The following is a 19303-nucleotide window of genomic DNA, read 5'->3' on the forward strand; positions in this document are numbered from 1 at the left end:
CCCGGGAGGCGGAGCTTGCAGTGAGCTGAGATCTGGCCACTGCACTCCAGCCTGGGCGACAGAGCGAGACTCCGTCTCAACAAAAAAAAATAAAATAAAATAAAAAAATAAATAATGATGTCATCAATAATGTAATTTTGAAATTTTTGGAAATGACATAAGCTTTCATGGAGATTTTTATGTGATAAATGAAAAAGTAACATACCCAAAGCCACTATTCAAATTAATGAGTTGGCTAGGTGAGGTAGCACATCCCTATAACCCCAGCACTTTGGGAGGTCGAGGTGGGAGGATTGCTGGATCCCTGGAATTAGAGACCAGCCTGAGCAACAGAGGGAGACCTCATCTCTACAAAAAATAAAATTTTAAAAAAATTAGCTGGACATGCTGGCATGCACCTGTAGTCCCAGCTACTCGGGACACTGAGGCAGGAGGATCTCTTGAGCCCAGGAGTTCAATAACAGTTTGGGTCACATGGAGAGACACCGCCTCCACAGAAAATAAAAAAACTTATCCAGATGTGGTGGCACATTCCTGCAGTCCCAACTACTCAGGAGACTGAGACAGGAGGATCACTTGAACCAGGAAGGTCGAGGCTGCGGTGACCATGATTGTGCCACTGCACTCCGGCCTGGGTGACAGAGCAAGACTGTTACAAAATATACATATATTTACTCACCTTATGTGCTTTGTACATTATAGACATAATAAATGGTAGATAATGACATCAGTAACTACAAAGTCAAATTATACAGCAATACTTAATATAATTTTGATTCCAAATAAATCCATATTAGTGAAAGAAAGCCAGAAACATTGTAATAGCTTTTGTAAATTAGCCACCAAGGTAGTCAGTTACAGTTGTATTTAATAGACTAGTGAACAGAAGGGTTTTGAGAGTGGGCATGATTACAATGCTGTTGCATAAATTGGAGCTTTAGGAAAGCACTGAAGGAAATGATGTCTAGTTAATCATTGAGATATTCTTCACATGCATGTGATGAATAATTTCGGAAAACTTGACATTCAGATAAGACTGAATATAATTGGGTAAAACGGCAATAATACATACATGTTCTCTATTTTCTTGCTATTATCATAATGTACTTTTAAGGAAGAGGCAGATATTTTCACTGAAAATCATGGACACAGTAAAGCCATTTCAATTCTTTGTTACGCTTGTTTCCTATGGGAAGAACATGAGAAATAATCTTATAGTATTGACAGAAAAGGAGTTTTGACAGCTGACTGTTGCAAAACCTCCAGTGTCATTATTCCACTTCCCCTACGGCTAGGCAATCAGTGTTTTTCATATGACCCATATTTCTAAAAATAGTGAATTTCAAAATGTCTGTTCCATGTACACAGTTGTTGACATCCACAGATATTTAGCTATCTAGTTCTAGAATCCTCTTGGTGTTTCATCCATCTGAAACTCAGAAAAAAGAGCAGAGGTAATAACAGATAAGCCCTCATTGCTGCTTTATTTATTTATTTATTTATTCATTCATTCATTCATTCATTCATTCATTCATGTATTTATGTATTTATCTCTGTACTGCTGCATCTAGGAATGCCTTCCACTTGATGCCTCTGTCAACTCCAGCTCTTTCAGGCAATACTATGAGACAAGATTAACTGAATTTCAAATGTATGAGACTTCACTCACAGAAAGGGTGTTCTATTCATACTGAATCTTTCTATAAAAATGAAAAAGTTGGATCTGGAGAACAGAAAAAGGAAGAGAGCTGCATTCGCAGTAGGATAAGGAGATTAAATAGGAAAAGTTATGTGATTTATCTCTTTTATGAGGTGCTGCTGAAAAGCAGATTAAGCTTTCTAAAAAGTGGTGACCTTGATATAAATTTCATATTTAGCCAGTGCTGATATATTTTGAATAATGAAGGGTATGTGCAACAACATTGAGCCTGAGAAGATTCAAGAAATGTAGTGAAGTTGACCATAATCTGAGTGGCTAATCCATTCCTGCAAATAACAGTAACAGGAATAATACCTGTTGTGTAGCAGTTTGTCCATTACAAAATACATTCACACCAGGATGCTATTTACTTCTCACAATAACTCTATGAGATTAAGTATCCTTAGAGTTCTATGATCTGGTGCTGAAGTTCAAGGAAGATGTTACTTGTTCATAGTCACACAACTTGCAAATAAATTCCTCTCCCTGTGAAAATATCCCCTTGTTATATTTATTGTCACATTTGGATAAAGATTGGACCCACTTGTGTTTTACTTCTAACACTTTTAATCATACCTCTAACGTAACTCTATGGTATTACATTCTGACAACTGAAATGTAAAGTGTTTTATTTCTGTATTGTCTCTGTTGGCGTGAATCCTTAATATAATGTCATATTCTGAGCATGTTTACAAAAAAATACAAGTCATTAGGCCATTTTCTTTTTCCAAAAGTGACCGGTTATTGCCGAGTAAAGTTATTAGGTTGCTGGTATTCAAACCATTCGTTATTTTAATGAATAATAGGTAATTCAGATTAATGGCTTTCCATTCTAGCAAGAAATATCTGAAAATTGCATGGACTTGAACTGATATTAAAATTGTATATAAAGGAATGGAAAGGAAACCAACTGTGAAATGTGTCTAAATCGTATAGAATAAAAAAGTTACCTCCCCCAAAAACCTAACTCTGCTTTTAAATTCTATTAATTCACAGTTTAATTCCGCTTTTTCCTTTTTTCCTGTTTTTGGTTTTAGAGACATAAATAAGAGGCTTTGATCATAGAAAGGAAGCTGGAAAAGTACCTTAACTTATTACATTTACCATGTTTGAGCAGTGTTATTTGTAATATTTGCAAATGTACAACTATATAATTTATCTTTTTCTTTTACGTCATGGGAGACCTCTAGGAATTTAGATATAATGTGGATTAAACACTTAGACTATTTGTTCCCTAAGCTACTGTATTGGCCAGGACCTAGTCAGTTAAAGCAAATTCATTCCAGATAGTTCAGTAGAAGAAATGTAACGTGGGAAACGGGATATCAATATGCTAGAAGAGCTGAAATGACCCAGAGGTTAGCGACATTAGGAAACCACTAGCACCCCTATATGTGAAGGGACAAAGAGAAGAAAGAAGTGGTGTTACCAGAACCCAGAAACTGAAAGGATAGATCCCCTCTTGTAAAAATGCATCACCAGCGCCATTTGTGAGGAGAAACTGGGAAACTGAGAAAAACTACGTATGGGATAAAGTGTTAAGGCAGATAAGACCTCCTCATGCAAGACTCTTACAATGTTACGGAGGAGAAAATATATACCAATATAAAGAAAGAAGGCAAAGAAAAGACCAGTTAGTAATAACTGAGAGGATAACTATAAATATAAAACTGAGTGTATAAAAAAAATGAGATGTATTGTTCTTGTGGATTATTTTTGCATTAATTTAAATGTTAAATGTTGCATTGAAATATTATCTATCTTAACTATTGAGTTTATGGAACTCCCTCATTCAACTCCCGCTAGTTCCATTGGGGTAAGCCCGTGATGTTTCAAAGGACGTTCAGCTATTTTGCTTCAGCAATTGGGTGGATGGTGTAGTATATGTCACAAATAAATGAAGTAACTTTTTAAGATTTCAAAAAGGCATAACAAATAGATATTTGAATATATAAATCTAGAGTTCAGAGCTGGAGATACAAATAAAGGAGACACAACATAGAAATGGAATTTGGAGTGAGAGGGTTAAATGAGATTACATAGAGGGCAATGAAATGAGATAATGCTTTAAATCTTTTTGAAATGATGGCTTAAATGAAATATAATTCATATATCGTTATATTTCGCCCATTTAAAGTATACCATTGTAATTTTTTTAAGTTGTAGTAAAATACCACACAATTGATCATCTGAATCATTTGTAATTATAAAACTAGTGGCAATGATTACATTCAGAATGTTGTGCAACCATCACCACTATCTATTTCCAAAATTTTCCATCATCCAACATAGAAATTCTTTACCCATGGGTGCGGTGGCTCACGCCTGTAATCCCAGCACTTTGGGAGGCCGAGACGGGCGGATCACGAGGTCAGGAGATCGAGACCATCCTGGCTAACACGGTGAAACCCCGTCTCTACTGAAAATACAAAAAAACTAGCCGGGCGAGGTGGCAGGCACATGTAGTCCCAGCTACTCGGGAGGCTGAGGCAGGAGAATGGCGTGAACCCGGGAGGCGGAGCTTGCAGTGAGCCGAGATCGCGCCACCACACTCCAGCCCGGGCGACAGAGCGAGACTCCGTCTCAAAAAAAAAAAAAAAAAAAGTACAAAATTAGCCGGGCGTGGTGGCAGGCACATGTAATCCCAGCTACTCGGAAGGCTGAGGCAGGAGAATCGCTTGAACCCGGGAGGCGGAGGTTGCGGCGAGCCAAGATCTTGCCATTTGCACTCCAGCCTGGGCGACAGAGCGAGACTCCGTCTCAAAAAAAAAAAAAAAAAAAGTACAAAATTAGCCGGGCGTGGTGGCAGGCACATGTAATCCCAGCTACTCGGAAGGCTGAGGCAGGAGAATCGCTTGAACCCGGGAGGCGGAGGTTGCGGCGAGCCAAGATCTTGCCATTTGCACTCCAGCCTGGGCGACAGAGCGAGACTCCGTCTCAAAAAAAGAAAAAAAGAAAAAGAAAAAGAAATTCTTTACCCATGAAACACTAACTTCCCATTCCTTCCTCCCACCAGCTCCTGGTAACCTCTACTCTACTTTGTGTTTCTATGAATTTACTTATCCTAGGAACCTCAGATAAGTTTAATCATACAATATTTATCCTTTTGTGACTGACAGATTTCACTTAGCCTAATATTCTCAGGTTTCATCCATGTTGTATCATGTATCAGAATGTCATTGCTTTTTAAGGCTGAATAACATTTCTATTATATATATATATATACACCACACTTTTTAATCTTTTCATTTGTTGATGGACATTTGAATTGTTTCCACCTTTTGGCTATTGCGAGTAATGGTGCTACGAATATTGGTGTAGAAATTTTTTTTTCAGTTATTTTGTGTGTATACCTAGGAGAGGTATTGTTGGATATTCTATATTTAACATTTTGAGGAACTGCAAACCTGTTTTCTACAGTGGCTGCACGAGTTTACATTCTACCAGTAATACACAAGGGTTCTAATTTCTCCACTCCTTGCCAATACTTATTGTCCACCCCCAACACACTTTTTTAAAAAAAAATTTTTTTAAATTATTTTTTGAGACAGAATCTCACTCTGTTGTCCAGGCTGGAGTGCAGTGGCACAATATTGGCTCACTGCAACTTCCGCCTCCCAGGTTCAAGTAATTCTTTGCCTCAGCCTCCTGAGTAGCTGGGATTACAGGCGCCCACAACCAGGCTTGGTTAATTTTTGTGTTTTCAGTAGAGACGGGGTTTCACCATCTTGGCCAGGCTGATCTTGAACTCCTGACCTCGTGATCCACCTGCCATGGCCTCCCAGAGTGCTGGGATTATAGGCGTGAGCCACCGTGCCTGGCCTACACTTTTTATTTTCTGATAATACCCATCCCAGTGTGTGTGAGGTGGTATTGAAAGGTAAAACTTTCTATACAATATTTCCTCCTTCCCTAATTTGCCTCTCAGTAGGATATAAACTCCATAAAATCAAGAACCCTGTTTATTCACTGCTTTATCCCCGGCCAGGCCAGGATATAGCCATTGCTCAATAAATGTGTTGTGCTGATTGAGTGAATTTTTTTTTTTTTTCTTTTTTGAGACAAGATCTCACTCTGTCACCCAGGCTGGAGTGCAGTGGTGTGATCTTGGCTCACTGCAACCTCTGCCTCCAAGGCTCAGGTGATCCTCCCACCTCAGCCTCCCAAGTATCTTGGACTACAGGCACACCACCACCACGTCTGGCTAATTTTTCTATTTTTTTGTAGAGGTGGAGTTTTGCCATGTTGCCCAGGCTGGTCTTGAACTCCTGGGCTCAAGCTATCTACCCACATGAGCCTCCCAAATTGCTGGGATTAGAGACGTGAACCACCCTGCCCAGCTGTGAATGAATTTTAAATGCTCAGTCAGTGAGAATTGTATTCAATTCTTTAATAAATGGTATCATATATTTAGTCTTATATTACATTGCAAGGCCATTGGTGGGCTTAGTGCTTTCTTTTTGTTTTATTTTGTTCTTATCAAACAACATCCTTTTTGAACTGGAAGTTTAAGGGATGACATGCTGCATATACATAGAATGAAATTATCTCAAACCATGACAGGGGAAGAGGAGGTGAAAAGGGGATGAAGGAGTTGAAAAATATGAAATTAGGAAGTAGTGAACAAAGTCAGGTAAAATCTCATGTGGTGCCTTCAAATTAGAGCATCAAGCAGGTGCTGTGAACATGTAATTTGAGGGAAGTGCTTGTGATTTTCTTCTTCAGGGAGCACTTCTGGCTTGCATTTTCATTTTCTCTAGACCTTTTATAGATGAAGAATATCTTGTTTGTCCAGATGTAGATAGTCTGTTCTGTTCTATCTGTGTCTTCAGAATATGGACCCATTTCTAAATGTTCTGAGTTCAAAGATGTCACTTTTTATATGAAACTCTGATCATGAGTCTTGGTAAATATTATGAACACCTTAGAAAAAGCTGCCTTTGTAAAGCTTGGAGAACAAAAAGTGATGTGCAACTTACCCAAATGTGACTCACACATTTATCTTCCCTATCCCTTGTCTTTCACATCAAGAATGTCTACTATGGTTAGAAGAAGGCTTGTTGTGTGTAGTACGAAATAAGGAGAGCATCAGGTGATTGTATGTAGCTATTCAGTGCAGAGTATCTTTACAACTCTTTTAATTTTTTGTGTTCATGGAAGACACATCTGTCTGCTGTATATGCTATCAAGTAATACGTGTTATTTATGGCTGGGCGCAGTGGCTCACGTCTGTAATCCCAGCACTTCGGGAGGCCAAGGTGGGTAGATCATTTAAGGTCAGGAGTTTGAGACCAGCCTAGTCAACATGGTGAAACCCTGCCTCTACTAAAAATACAAAAATTAGCCAGGCGTGGTGGCAGGCGCCTGTAGTCCCAGCTATTCGGGTGGCTGAGGCACGATAATCGCTTGAACGTAGGAGATGGAGGTTGCAGTGAGCCGAAATCATGCCACTGCACTCCAGCCTGGGCGAAAGACCAAGACTGTGTCTGGAAAAAAAAAAAAAAAAAGAAAAACAAAGAAAGAAAAAGAAGTATGTGTTATTTCAAAACTCAAGAAAATGAAAGGTGGCAAAAAACTCGTATGGTTGGGTTTAGGTGGGAGTTATTTAGAAAGGTTAAGCCAAAAAAAAAAAAAAAAGCAGAACTTTGTAGCTATTAGATAATAGTCCATTCATTTATTTATTTAATATATTATATATTGAGAGTACCTCCTAAATGCCTGGTACTGTACCAGGCACCTAAGGAGATCATTAGACCTTTGAAGTCTTTAGCCTCAACAGGTCATCACTGAACAAATTCCTTTATTGAATTCCTATCCATGTGTCAACAGAAACTGAAATGTTCGGAAAAGGAGAAAGAGTTTAAGAGATTAACAAAGGAAATATTCCTGGTCCCTCAAAAAGTTAAACCATATGACCCAGCAATTCAAATTCTAGATATATACCCCAAAGAATTAAAAGCAGGGACTTAAATATTTGTACATGCATGTACATGCATGTTCATAGCAGCATTATTCACAGTAGCTAAAATGTGAAAACAAACCCAAATGTCCAATAAGCTTATGATTGGATACATGGAATTTGGTGTATCACACAATGGGGTAATGTTCAGCCAAATAAAGGAATGAAGTCCTGATGCATACTACAGCATGGATGAACCTTGAAAACATGATGCTAAGTAAAAGAAGCCAGACACAAAAGGCTACATTTATATGATGACATTTATATGAAATATCCAGAATAAGCAGATCCATAGAGACAGAAAGCAGATGGGTGGTTTCCAGTTATTGTAGCGAGAGAAAAGAGAAGAGTAATTGCTAATGGGTACTAGGTTTTCTAGTTTTAGAACTAGATAGAGGTGAGCGTTTCAAAACATTATCAATGTATTAAATGCCACTTAATTTTAAACTTCAAAATAGTTAATGGTTCATTTTATGTTGCATGAATTTTACCTCAGTTAAAAAAAAAATGTGCCTCTAAGAATTCAAACAGCATACAGCTTACTTCCATATTTTACATATTATGAGAAGCATACATATTAATAGTGGATGTAGCAAAATGAGGATAGATACTGTAATTAAAAATTGTGATTGTGGGCCGGGCACAGTGGCTTATGCCTGTGATCGCAGCATTTTGGGAGGCCGAGGCAGGTGGATCACGAAGTCAGGAGATGGAGACCATCCTGGCTAACATGGTGAAACCCCGTCTGTACTAAAAATACAAAAAAAAAAAAAAAAAAAAAAAATAGCCGGGCATGGTGGCGGGTGCCTGTAGTCCTAGCTACTCAGGAGGCTGAGGCAGGAGAATCTCCTGAACCGGGGAGGTGGAAGTAGCAGTGAGCCAAGCTTGCACCACTGCACTCCAGCCTGGGCGACAGTTCAAGGAAGACTCCATCTTAAAAAAAAATAAAAATAAAAAAAATTGTGATTGTTATGTAGAAAATAAAAATGTTAAAACAGGGGCCAGGCGCAGTGGCTCACGCCTGTAACCCCAGCACTTTGGGAGGCCGAGGCAGGCGGATCACGAGGTCAGGAGATCAAGACCAGCCTGGCTAACACAGTGAAAGCCCATCTCTACTAAAAATACAAAAAATTAGCTGGGTGTGGTGGCTTGCGCCTGTAGTCCCAGCTACTCAGGAGACTGAGGCAGGAGAATCTCCTGAACCGGGGAGGTGGAAGTAGCAGTGAGCCAAGCTTGCACCACTGCACTCTAGCCTGGGCTACAGAGCAAGAGTCCGTCTCAAAAAAATAAAAAGGTTGAAACGGATACAGATCGAAGAAATCAGCCACCATAGGCCCCTGAAGAAATTATATGTAATCTGTGTAATCTTGAACCCATGTCCTGGGCCTCAGTTTCCCTCACTGACATGGTTTTTACTTCTTCTCCCTCTTATATTTTCCCTTACTCTTGGAATCTACAGAGGTGAAGTTTGAAAATGTTCATGCCCAAGAATTACTCAGACAGAGAAATACTGGACTCGAATTTTATATGCCTAGGCCTTCTCAACTCTAATATTCCAGGAATAATAGGTTAGAAGAATAAAAATAGGAAAATTGTATTGATCACTTTTTACCAAAAAAGAGAAGACAATTATCTTGAATTTACAGGTAGCGAAACACTGTAGGTGGAGTTCAATTTACCAGTTCAACAAAATGTTTAAAAAAGAATTTCAAATGAGAAGGCTGTAAACTGGTGTTTTTACGTTTTAAGCATCTGCTCGATGGTCTCATTCTAATCTTTTCACCAAGGGCTGATTTCAACCAGGGTTAAATCAATAGGTCCTCCAAAGCTCTTCTGAAAAGAAAAACTAATCCAAACAAATCTCAGTAGCTACAAACATAGTGTGTTTAAGAAAGATAAGATATAAGAGAGGATCGCATGCATAGCTTCAGGCATTACCATAAAGACTGACAGAACAATAAAAAAGGGGAAAAAAATGGAATGCTTTAAGATTAGAGATAAACTATCAAAGTATATTTAAGGTTTAAAAAGCTCTAAGATACCCCTTCCACAATCTAACCTTGACAGTTTTTCATTCCTAACACTTTATGTTTACAACTAATGATTAGACACGATGGTCAAATTTCTGGTTGAGAAGCTGCCTTCCAGACAGTTCACTTCTGCTCAGGTCTGTGATAACTGAACCTTCAGATCTGCTGCCACTCTGTGCTGCTTTTCAGTGCCAAAGGCTTATGACACTTGAAAAATGTTATGTGCCTTCATTCTTACAAAAAGGAAAGATCATGACTTGAAAAATGACCAATGAATGTTAGAGTAGACCATATAAAACACAGAGGCATAGAACAACTTAATCCTTTAAAAACGTTAATCAAATCCCTGGCTTTCTTACACACTACTTCATGAAGTATGAAAAGATTGCCAAACATTATAAAAATGGTATATCCTTTAGGGACTTGAGAATTAGCAGAATATAGAGGTCATGTGTTTAGTGATCCTGTTAGAGGATACATTTTACAGTCATGCCACTGGTAATTCTGCTAGAGTAAGAGAGAGATACCAAACTCTACACATTACCGTGCGTAGGGCGTGTGATTACAGAATAATTAAAACTGTGCTATACTAAGGTTATCACATAACACGGTTTTTAATATCCTTTATCAGTAAATCAGTTATATGCAAAATTTCCCTTTCCACACGTTTTCCTTTTTTACCTTCTTCCTGCACTACCCAAATTTTGATCTATAGTTATGCAATGTAGTCATCCTTTTAAAAATGAATTTTAAAATCTCTGATAGCGACCAGGCACAGTGGCTCACACCTGTAATCCCAGCACTTTGGGAGGCTGAGGCAGGTAGATCAGCTGAGATCAGGAGTCTGAGACCAGCCTGATCAACATGGTGAAACCCTGTCTCTACAAAAAATACAAAAATTATCCTGGAGTGGTAGCATGTGCCTGTAATCCCAGCTACTCCGGAGACTGAGGCTGGAAAATCGCTTGAACCCAGTAGGCGGAGGTTTCAGTGAGCTGAGATCGCACCACTGCACTCCAGCCTGGGCAACGAGAGCGAAATTCCATCTCCAAAAAAACAAAAAAAGTCTGATAGCTCCCATGCATATCAATTCTGAATTGTCTTCTATTTCAAAGTACAACAGTACTGAGAAACCTGTGGAGGAGTTCAGGGTGCTATACTGACTTCTGGAATCTGAATGGAAGTAATTATTTTGAATTTATTCTTGTGTCTTCTATTGATTTCTTAATTGTGTTCAAAAATATTTGGGAATTCCCAATATTTCCACTGAATCAGATTTTTTTTTTTCTTCTTTGTAAGGCGGGACTCAAAGCCAGTGCTTCAGAAGTAAATATATATAGTATATATACACACACACACATACAGATAGCTTTTATATAGTAGAAAAATATGAAGAAACCTTATTTCAAGGTCATTTGCTCCCTTATGTCACTTATCAGATTTTGGGGACTTTAAGGACCTAAATTTTCAAAAAAATGAAGTTAGATCATGGATTTTTTTGAAAACTTGTGTCATTAAAGTCCTGAAGAAAATTTGAAAATGTAAGCCCTTAATGTCCAGAAGACATTTATTTTAGAGTGTAAAATAAAGTAAAACCAAGGGTTAAGGGTAGGTAACTTTCTTTTATCTTAAACAATGGTATGTATATATCTATATATCTATGATCATCCATAGGTATATAGAGTCTATGTATGCTAACCCAGCACCGATTACCTCCCCTAGCATATAGAAGAGACCAGTGAATTAGAAGTTAGGAGATGTGAGTTCTAACCCCATTTCTACCACTAATTAGATAATAGAATTCGAGAAATTCATTGACTTCTTTCAGCCTTGGATCCCTTTGCTGTAACGTTAAGACATTGAAATAAGTAACTTCATCTTAGTTGTTTCTACAATATGTTGTGTGTGTACCTGGTGTGGACCTCAGGATCACCCTTGCCAGAGACAACTAGATATTTATTTAAAAGTCTATACTAATATTCTTTCTTCTCTAGAAAGGATAGTGGGATATTGACTCTCAATTGTAAATAACTCTGTTTTCTCTGCCTGCATGCATGTCCTGTCTCTCCAGTCATTTTATAAACATTGAAACCAGCAATCATGACTTAAGTTTTTGCCTAGACTACAGCCCATCTGTTATAAACAGTAAAAGCTGAGGAAATATGTGCTAATGGTTTTACCATAAGTCCTTTAGGAGCATTCTCTTTACCCCATTTACCCCATTCCACGTTATTTCCCTGACAGCAGAGAACCATAGCAGTCATGTCGCAAGTCTGATGATGGCGGAATGCACTCTTTGCTTTGAGAGTGTGTAAATTCCTCTCAGGGGTATCATATGTTTATTAATGTGTCACAAGTTGCTTGTTTCCTGTTAGCTCGTCTCAGTAAATGGGACTGTAGCATTCGTTGGATACTACTTTATTTTTAGCTTTTTAAATCACCTCCTGATGAACAGAAACAGTAAACAAGTATTAAACATCGAAAGTAATTTGAAAATAGTGCCATCCTGGAGAGTCTGGAGTTCCAGACATTACCAGACAGTTGTAAATCAGCACTCATCTCACAGAGCTGAAGAATAAAAGTTAGGAAAATAAGAATACCTAAGTGATGCTCATCTGGAGCCACTTTCTGAAGATTAGGGGACATTTGTATTTAAAGAAGAGAAAGAGGTGATGGCTGTGGTGGGGAGTCCATATTTACTTCAACTTTAGTCATTCAACCCACTCATATATTTCAAATGAAAAGTATGAGGACTTATCTGGACTTTTAAGCTTCACACTAATTAGACACCAAAGAACTGAAGGCCTCATCATGGTACTATGTTCTAATTTGTTAAACAAACACTGTGTGACTGTACTGCAAAATGGAAATATAAAGAAACTGGGAATGAAGGAGGCGGTGCTGATAATAAGATCTAACACTTACTGAGTGTTCACTGGAAGACAGGCAATGTTCTAAGTTCTTTATGGGTTTTATTGTATTCGTTTTCCACAGCAGCCTTATGGAGTCATTGGTATTACTTTCACCTTATCCTAATAAGGAAATGGAAGCCAAATGGGCCAAGTAACTTTCCCTAGTTTTCAAAAATAATGAGTGATAGAGCTTGAATGAGTGATGGAGATTGAACCCATGAGGTTGGACTTTGGAGTCTTGCTCTTCACTTGACCCTGCCTCTCTCTCCCTCTCTCTGTGTGTATGAATGTCTGGTATTCCACACAAAGAGATACAGTACAACAGGCAAACAAAAGTAATCAATAGTTTGAGGAGAAGAGAAATCTAAGACTCTTGTGTCTAAACGATTTACGTGGAAGTTTCAAAATTATAATGCACAGATTTACTTCTTTAAAAGGCTTTTCTGGGTTTTTTTTTTGTTTTTTTGTTTTTTTAAATTCTGTGTTCTACAAATCTGTATTATTCCAAAACCTAAGTATCTTCTTAAGGCACATTTGAATGTGCCCTAAAACAGTTAATAGGTTAATTTAGATAATTTTTTTTTCTGAAAAAATGATCTTATAATGAGCCTGGAAGGAGCATGCTCCAGTCAGTGCTGGAGTAAAATTAATAAATAATGCATGAGCAGTATTGCTGGCAAACCCAAAGAGGGTATCTTTTTCACTTGGGTGTGAAGCTCAAGCTAAAATTTAACACACTCTTTTCTCTCAAAGCTGTTTCTTTTTCAGTGTTTTCTAGGCTGAAAGGTTGATTCTACCTTTCATATACTCAACTGAGAAAAACTCTTGATCATCTTGGATGCCTCTCTCTTTCCTTTGCTTCCTCACTGTTATATTGATTCAGTGTCTTAAATATATTTTGAACGCAATCCCTCTTTTGTGTCCCAATATGTGTTGCTTTCACTGAGGCTGCCATTTGTTTCTGAATGAATGCAGTTGCTTTCTAATTTGTCTCATTGCATTTATTCTTCCTTACAGTCAAACCCATTTTTCTCATTACAATCAGAAAATCCTTTCCAAGATCCAAAGTTCATCATTCCTCAGCATAAAGTTTAAACTCTTTTAAGTGGCTTATGTGACTTTCAGTCTTGCTTCTGTGCATCTATCCAGTCTCAAGTCCTTTATACTCCAGTCACTCCACATTATTTGCAATTACTTAAATACAGCACGTTGTTTTATCCTTCCAGGCTTTGTGCAAACCGTTACCTCAGATAACCCTTCTTAAAATTGCAAAAGTCTTATTCAGTCTCTAAGATAGTTCAAATATCATCATTTATGGAGCCTTCTTGTTTCTTTCTTTGATACCACTGTGGTAGTTCATAACTCTTCATAGAAATTATCATATTGAATTTCAGCTGTTTATTTGCTTGTCTCTTTCCCTGGACTGTGAGGGCCTCAGGACAGGGAATATGCCTTCTTCTAGCAAAATTCCTGAAACACACATGCTCAGGACTTTTTTCAAACTTCTGACTAACTTTGTTTAATGGCTAATTATTTCACCTATTAAGTATCTTACATCTACTTGTAGACTAGGTAGTATAGGAAGCTAGAGATGTCTACATTCAGTAAAGAACCATCCAATTTTGTGGAAATATTCTTTGTTACCAGATATAAAGCCTAATAGCCTACCTATCTTCTGGACATTCTCACTGTGTCATATTAGCATTAAACAAAAGCAATAATCTAAATAAGGGAGCTACTTAAATGTCAAAGTGTTAACTGAATAAGGAGGAGGACTTAGGAGATGTTGTGCATGATGCAAAGAGGAACTAGTATCACTGAGCACCTATGACAGGCCAAGCAGATTTCTATCCAGTATCCTTTTTAATGCTCAGACAGGTGCTGTCTCTCCACCCCACCTGAGACTCAAAGGAGTTAAATAAATTGCCCAGTGTTGTAGAGATGGTAAGCAGTGAGACTCACATACAGGAATTTGATGGCCAAGTACATGAATAAGCAGTTGGGCACTTATTTACCAAATGGGAAGTTCTAAAGCAAACTTTGAATTCAATATTTTATTCCTCTCTTTCTTCTCATTAGTCAACACCATGCCTGATACATTATCAGTGTTCATTGAATGCCCTGAGACTTAAAAAACAAGTAGAAGTAGTGCAATTTACTGAAAAAATTTCATTTGGTCCCAACCCTTCCAAAAAGTTTATAGCCTCACTTATTCCAAGTTATAAACTCGATTTATGTGCCAGGAAGAAAAAAAGAGTTGCTTATTTAACGACTGGATTCTGTAGAATCTGTCTATCAGGATGGGGTTGTTCTTATGTAACACAGTAGAATGCTTTGCTCTGACAACCCGGACTCCAGGTCCCAACCCAAATAGATATGTGTCAATAAAGATAGTAACTTTGCAATACTTTTATCCAAGAATGTGTTCTGCCCAGACTCAGTAACTACTCTTCTTAGCATGGCAACCAATATTGTAAGAGTATGCAGCATTATTCCTGTACCTTGCTGTGATTAATAGGCCAGTTATAGTTTTCTACTTCTATTGAATTTGTTAATTTTAGCATAAGCCCAGGCTTGACTTTATTCTTGACCTAAATCTTCCTTTATTTTTTTTTTCTAGGTACAAAATATCTATTAAACATTTTAAAACTGAACCTGAATGTAAAACAAAACTTTTTCTCTGGCAAATAAAAACAAATATACATGTAACCTTCACAAGACCAAGTATTGTTTAGTTGGGTAGCAAGAGAGAACCCTGTGGAATAAGTCAAGATACCATAAAATTAGTTAAACAATGAAGTTTTTGCTTCTCTTTTAAGTGAATTGAATACACTGCCTTGGCAGCAGTTGCTTTTTGTTCACACCAGGTCACCATATTTATTCTGCTTTGTTACAGAAACTCCACTTACTGTATGAAAGTATCCATCTCACTAACAGTTGGTGAAAATGACACTGGACTCTGCTATAATTCCAAGATGAAGTATTTTGAAAAAGCTGAACTTAGCAAAAGCAAGGAAATTTCGTGCCGTGACATAGAAGATTTTCTACTGCCAACCAGAGAACCTGAAATCCTTTGGTACAAGGTATGGACTGCGGGTGGTTCTATTTCCTCTTAACAAATTAATTGTGCCTTATATTCTGGGGCAAATTGGATAGAAAACTTAGATGGGCATGATATAGTTTAGCTTTGCCTTCCTAGAATAATACAGCAAGTTGTACTGGTCATTAAGTGTTTTTTAACCAATGGCTTTAGTAAATTCTAGTCAATATTTGTATTGATAATCCACTGTAATAAGCTGTTCTGTTTATGTTTATATTTTATTTACATGGACAATATTTTCAAGTCTATTATGGTCTGGGTTGATAATTTCAGGAACTAAATTACCTTGAACCTTCTTTTCAGGGTTCTTCACATTAGTAATTCAAAACGTCCCCAAACAAAAGGAAAATGTTTGATTTTTTTTTTCCAGGATAAAATCATATACTAGTTTTTCATGGAATATTCTGTTTAATGGACATAATTTTGTCCATATTCTAATCTTTTTCATGTATAAACATAAACATTTTAAAGAAATAACATCTGAGGAAATTTTATGACACCAGAAATATAATATTAAAATAACTTTCTTCTAAAACCAGATGAAACTTTAAACTTAAACAGAATAATTGAACCTCTGAGTTTCCTGTCACCATCATTGATGTTTACTGATACTCCAGATTTGAACATAATTTTAAGCTTATTTGTACCATAAAAGAACTTTTTGTTATTGAATGTACTCAGAAAATAAAGTATGGATGCTATGAACATTCCTGCAGAATATTTTATCCATAGTTTAAAGAATCCTTATGTAACATTTGCTTTGTCCGACTCACTGTAAGTAGGACTTTAGAAGCTGGGCCTCTTTGTAACTTGATCCACAAATGTCAGTACACAGAATGTGAGCCTTCATGACAGACTGAAGATGAATTCAAAAACTGTTAGAAATAAAACAAGAAGCAAACCTTTAACAATTTTAAAAAAGATTTTTCCAAAACAGCAATGCTCTTTCCTAAGTAAGACTTACTTTTGATTCTTGATCATGTGAAATTGTGGGTTCAGAACATCAAGGGAACTGTTTTATACTTGTCCCTTGCTTGATTTTCAGTCCTAGACTAAGTTAAACGGAACTGAAATATTAGTCCCGCTGGTTTCTGTTACTATGGAATGAATTTTCTTTTTCTCTTTTTTTAATTGTTGGAGTATTTTTCATCCTTAACCACCCTCACATCTCAAACCACCCTGTGGTTTGCCTGATTTCCACAGGCATATTCTGAGGCAAGCCCTGATGATTGCTTCAAGGGGGAGTGGTATTAGGGGAGTTTGACCCAAAGTCTCCAAATAAACCCTTTTTTTCCTTAGTAATCATATGTGACATCAGCTTCTAAATATGCAGTTTCTTTGTTGTTCACTAATAAGTTTAAGAGTTGTGTGTCCTTTCTCACCTTTTGTAAAGAGCATCTTAAAATTTGCTGAAAGATGAGAGACTACACACACAATTTAAAAAGTGGCTAGTCCTTTAGTCATATTGCCAATATTGCCACAGTAATTTTGACCTTAAGCTATGCAGACTAGTGAAGTGGTGGGTGGGGATGCAGTATATGTGGTATTTAAAAGTCATAAAATTTCAGATTATCTTTCCATAGTCAAAGATTAGCCCCTATAGTCTAAATAGCAGAGATTTAAGGGCTACTTCTATAGTAGAATAGTATAAAACAATTAGTCTGGCTAAATATAGATGTCACACATTCAGTGGAAAATTTATGCAATCACAACAAGTCATACAACTAATATGGCATATGCAATGTATATTTTGGTCTGAAATAACTGGAAAATTGCCCCCAATTACCCAAAGGCATTGAGCCACATAAAATAATGTTCTGTAAAAATTTGATTTGGCAATACAACTTTTTAGAAATAATATTACCCCTGAAGAGTGTCAAATGTTTTAAAGCTATTTTATCCTCATTCCATTGATTTCAAATCTGGCTAGAGGAAATTGACTTCTGTTTTGGCAAAAACAGAAATCTCCTGAGCCAACATCATTATAATTCAAAGCTTAATTCAGAGACCATAATTTGGTAAGTCTATCAACAATGAAAACAGATATTTTTGGAACTCTAAAGACCTTGCATATAAATGTTGATTGTGTCTTTCATGGATTATAGCATGCACACACTAGGAAGAGATTTAATTTTTACTAAATGCAAAACTAAAATGTTTCAAATATTGAAATAGAATTCAGGTACAATCATTGAACGGTGCCATCTTTTGTACAGCAAATTTTCTGCTTTCCAATAAAATAATATGGTTTGTATTTTATGTTATCAATTTCAATATGGTTGATTTTGCAATCATCAAATGTGAAATATTTGTTTCCAAAATGATGTCAGGGATAGTCTTAACATACATCTCTATTCTTATGTCTAATAAATCAATACATATGTAGTTTAGATATACAAATCTCAGAAGTTAATTGACTTCTTTAAAAAATTATCTTCAGATTGAAGTATTCATTGCTTCAAAAATGTATAATGACCAGTACAACTTGCCATATTATTCTAGGAAGGCAAATTCTAGGAAGCAAATTGATTTCCCAGAGATTCTGAGAAGAAGTGAAATTCTTTAGCATTAGTTTCAAACTTTTTAGTCCCTTTAAAATGTAATTTTAGAAGCTTTTGTTTTAGTCATTTAAAACTGTTCTATATTTTTCCATTACTATGTGTACTACCAAAATTGTATATTCTTCATATAGGAGTGCAGGACAAAAACATGGAGGCCAAGTATTGTATTCAAAAGAGATACTCTGCTTATAAGAGAAGTCAGAGAAGATGACATTGGAAATTATACCTGTGAATTAAAATATGGAGGTTTCGTTGTGAGAAGAACTACTGAATTAACTGTTACAGGTAATCACAGTCTTCAATATTTCCCTTGGAAGTGATAAAACTACTGTTTTAAGTTAGTTTTTATGCTACACATTGATTTTTTTAATCTATAAAGAAGTACATAATCAATTGCAAGTGGATTCCTATAGGTGAAAGTTATTCCTCCTTGCTTTTGAATCATCTTCCACTGAAGTCCATTCAAAGGCTAAAGAGAATATGTTTAGGGAGTTATAGAAATGTTAGCTTTTGGGCCAGGCGCGGTGGCTCACGCCTGTAATCCCAGCACTTTGAGAGGCCGAGGCGGGCGAATCACAAGGTCAGGGGTTCAAGACCAGCCTGGCCAACATGGTGAAACCCTGTGTCTACTAAAAATACAAAAATTAGCCAGGCATGGTGGCTGTAATCCCAGCTACTCGGGAGGCTGAGGCAGGAGAATCACTCGAACCTGGGAGGCAGAGGTTACAGCGAGCTGAGATCATGCCATTGCACTCCAGTCTGGGGGACAAGATCAAGATGAATTCTCAAAAAAAAAAAACCAAAAAGAGAGGAAATTTTAGCTTTTGAAAGTACTTGAAATAAAAATGAGTTTATGGTTTCCAAAAATTATGCTTATATTTTATAATGGTATCATTTTTGGAAACATTTTCTAGAGTAGCTAAATAGAATATATGAAATCTACCTCTGTCTTCCTGTCTTGCTCCAAATTAGAAAAGGCACTTTCTCTTTTATTTATTTATCACTCTGTCAATGTGACATATGTGTCCTCATTTACTTGAAA

At 36.9% G+C, this 19303-nt stretch overlaps 1 protein-coding gene across 1 annotated transcript in view; it reads left to right on the plus strand.

The window, feature by feature from the left end:
- IL1RAPL1 (interleukin 1 receptor accessory protein-like 1) overlaps positions 1-19303 on the plus strand; it is a 1423595-nt gene that overhangs the window by 821406 nt on the left and 582886 nt on the right. Inside the window, exons 4-5 of the mRNA XM_011935152.1 lie at positions 15497-15683; positions 18393-18546. Of these exons, the coding sequence (XP_011790542.1) occupies positions 15497-15683; positions 18393-18546 (341 nt within the window). The remainder of the gene's footprint in view (positions 1-15496; positions 15684-18392; positions 18547-19303) is intronic.

Source organism: Colobus angolensis, unplaced genomic scaffold (assembly GCF_000951035.1).
Source record: "Colobus angolensis palliatus isolate OR3802 unplaced genomic scaffold, Cang.pa_1.0 Scaffold140, whole genome shotgun sequence".
Classification (NCBI taxonomy): Eukaryota; Metazoa; Chordata; class Mammalia; order Primates; family Cercopithecidae; genus Colobus; species Colobus angolensis.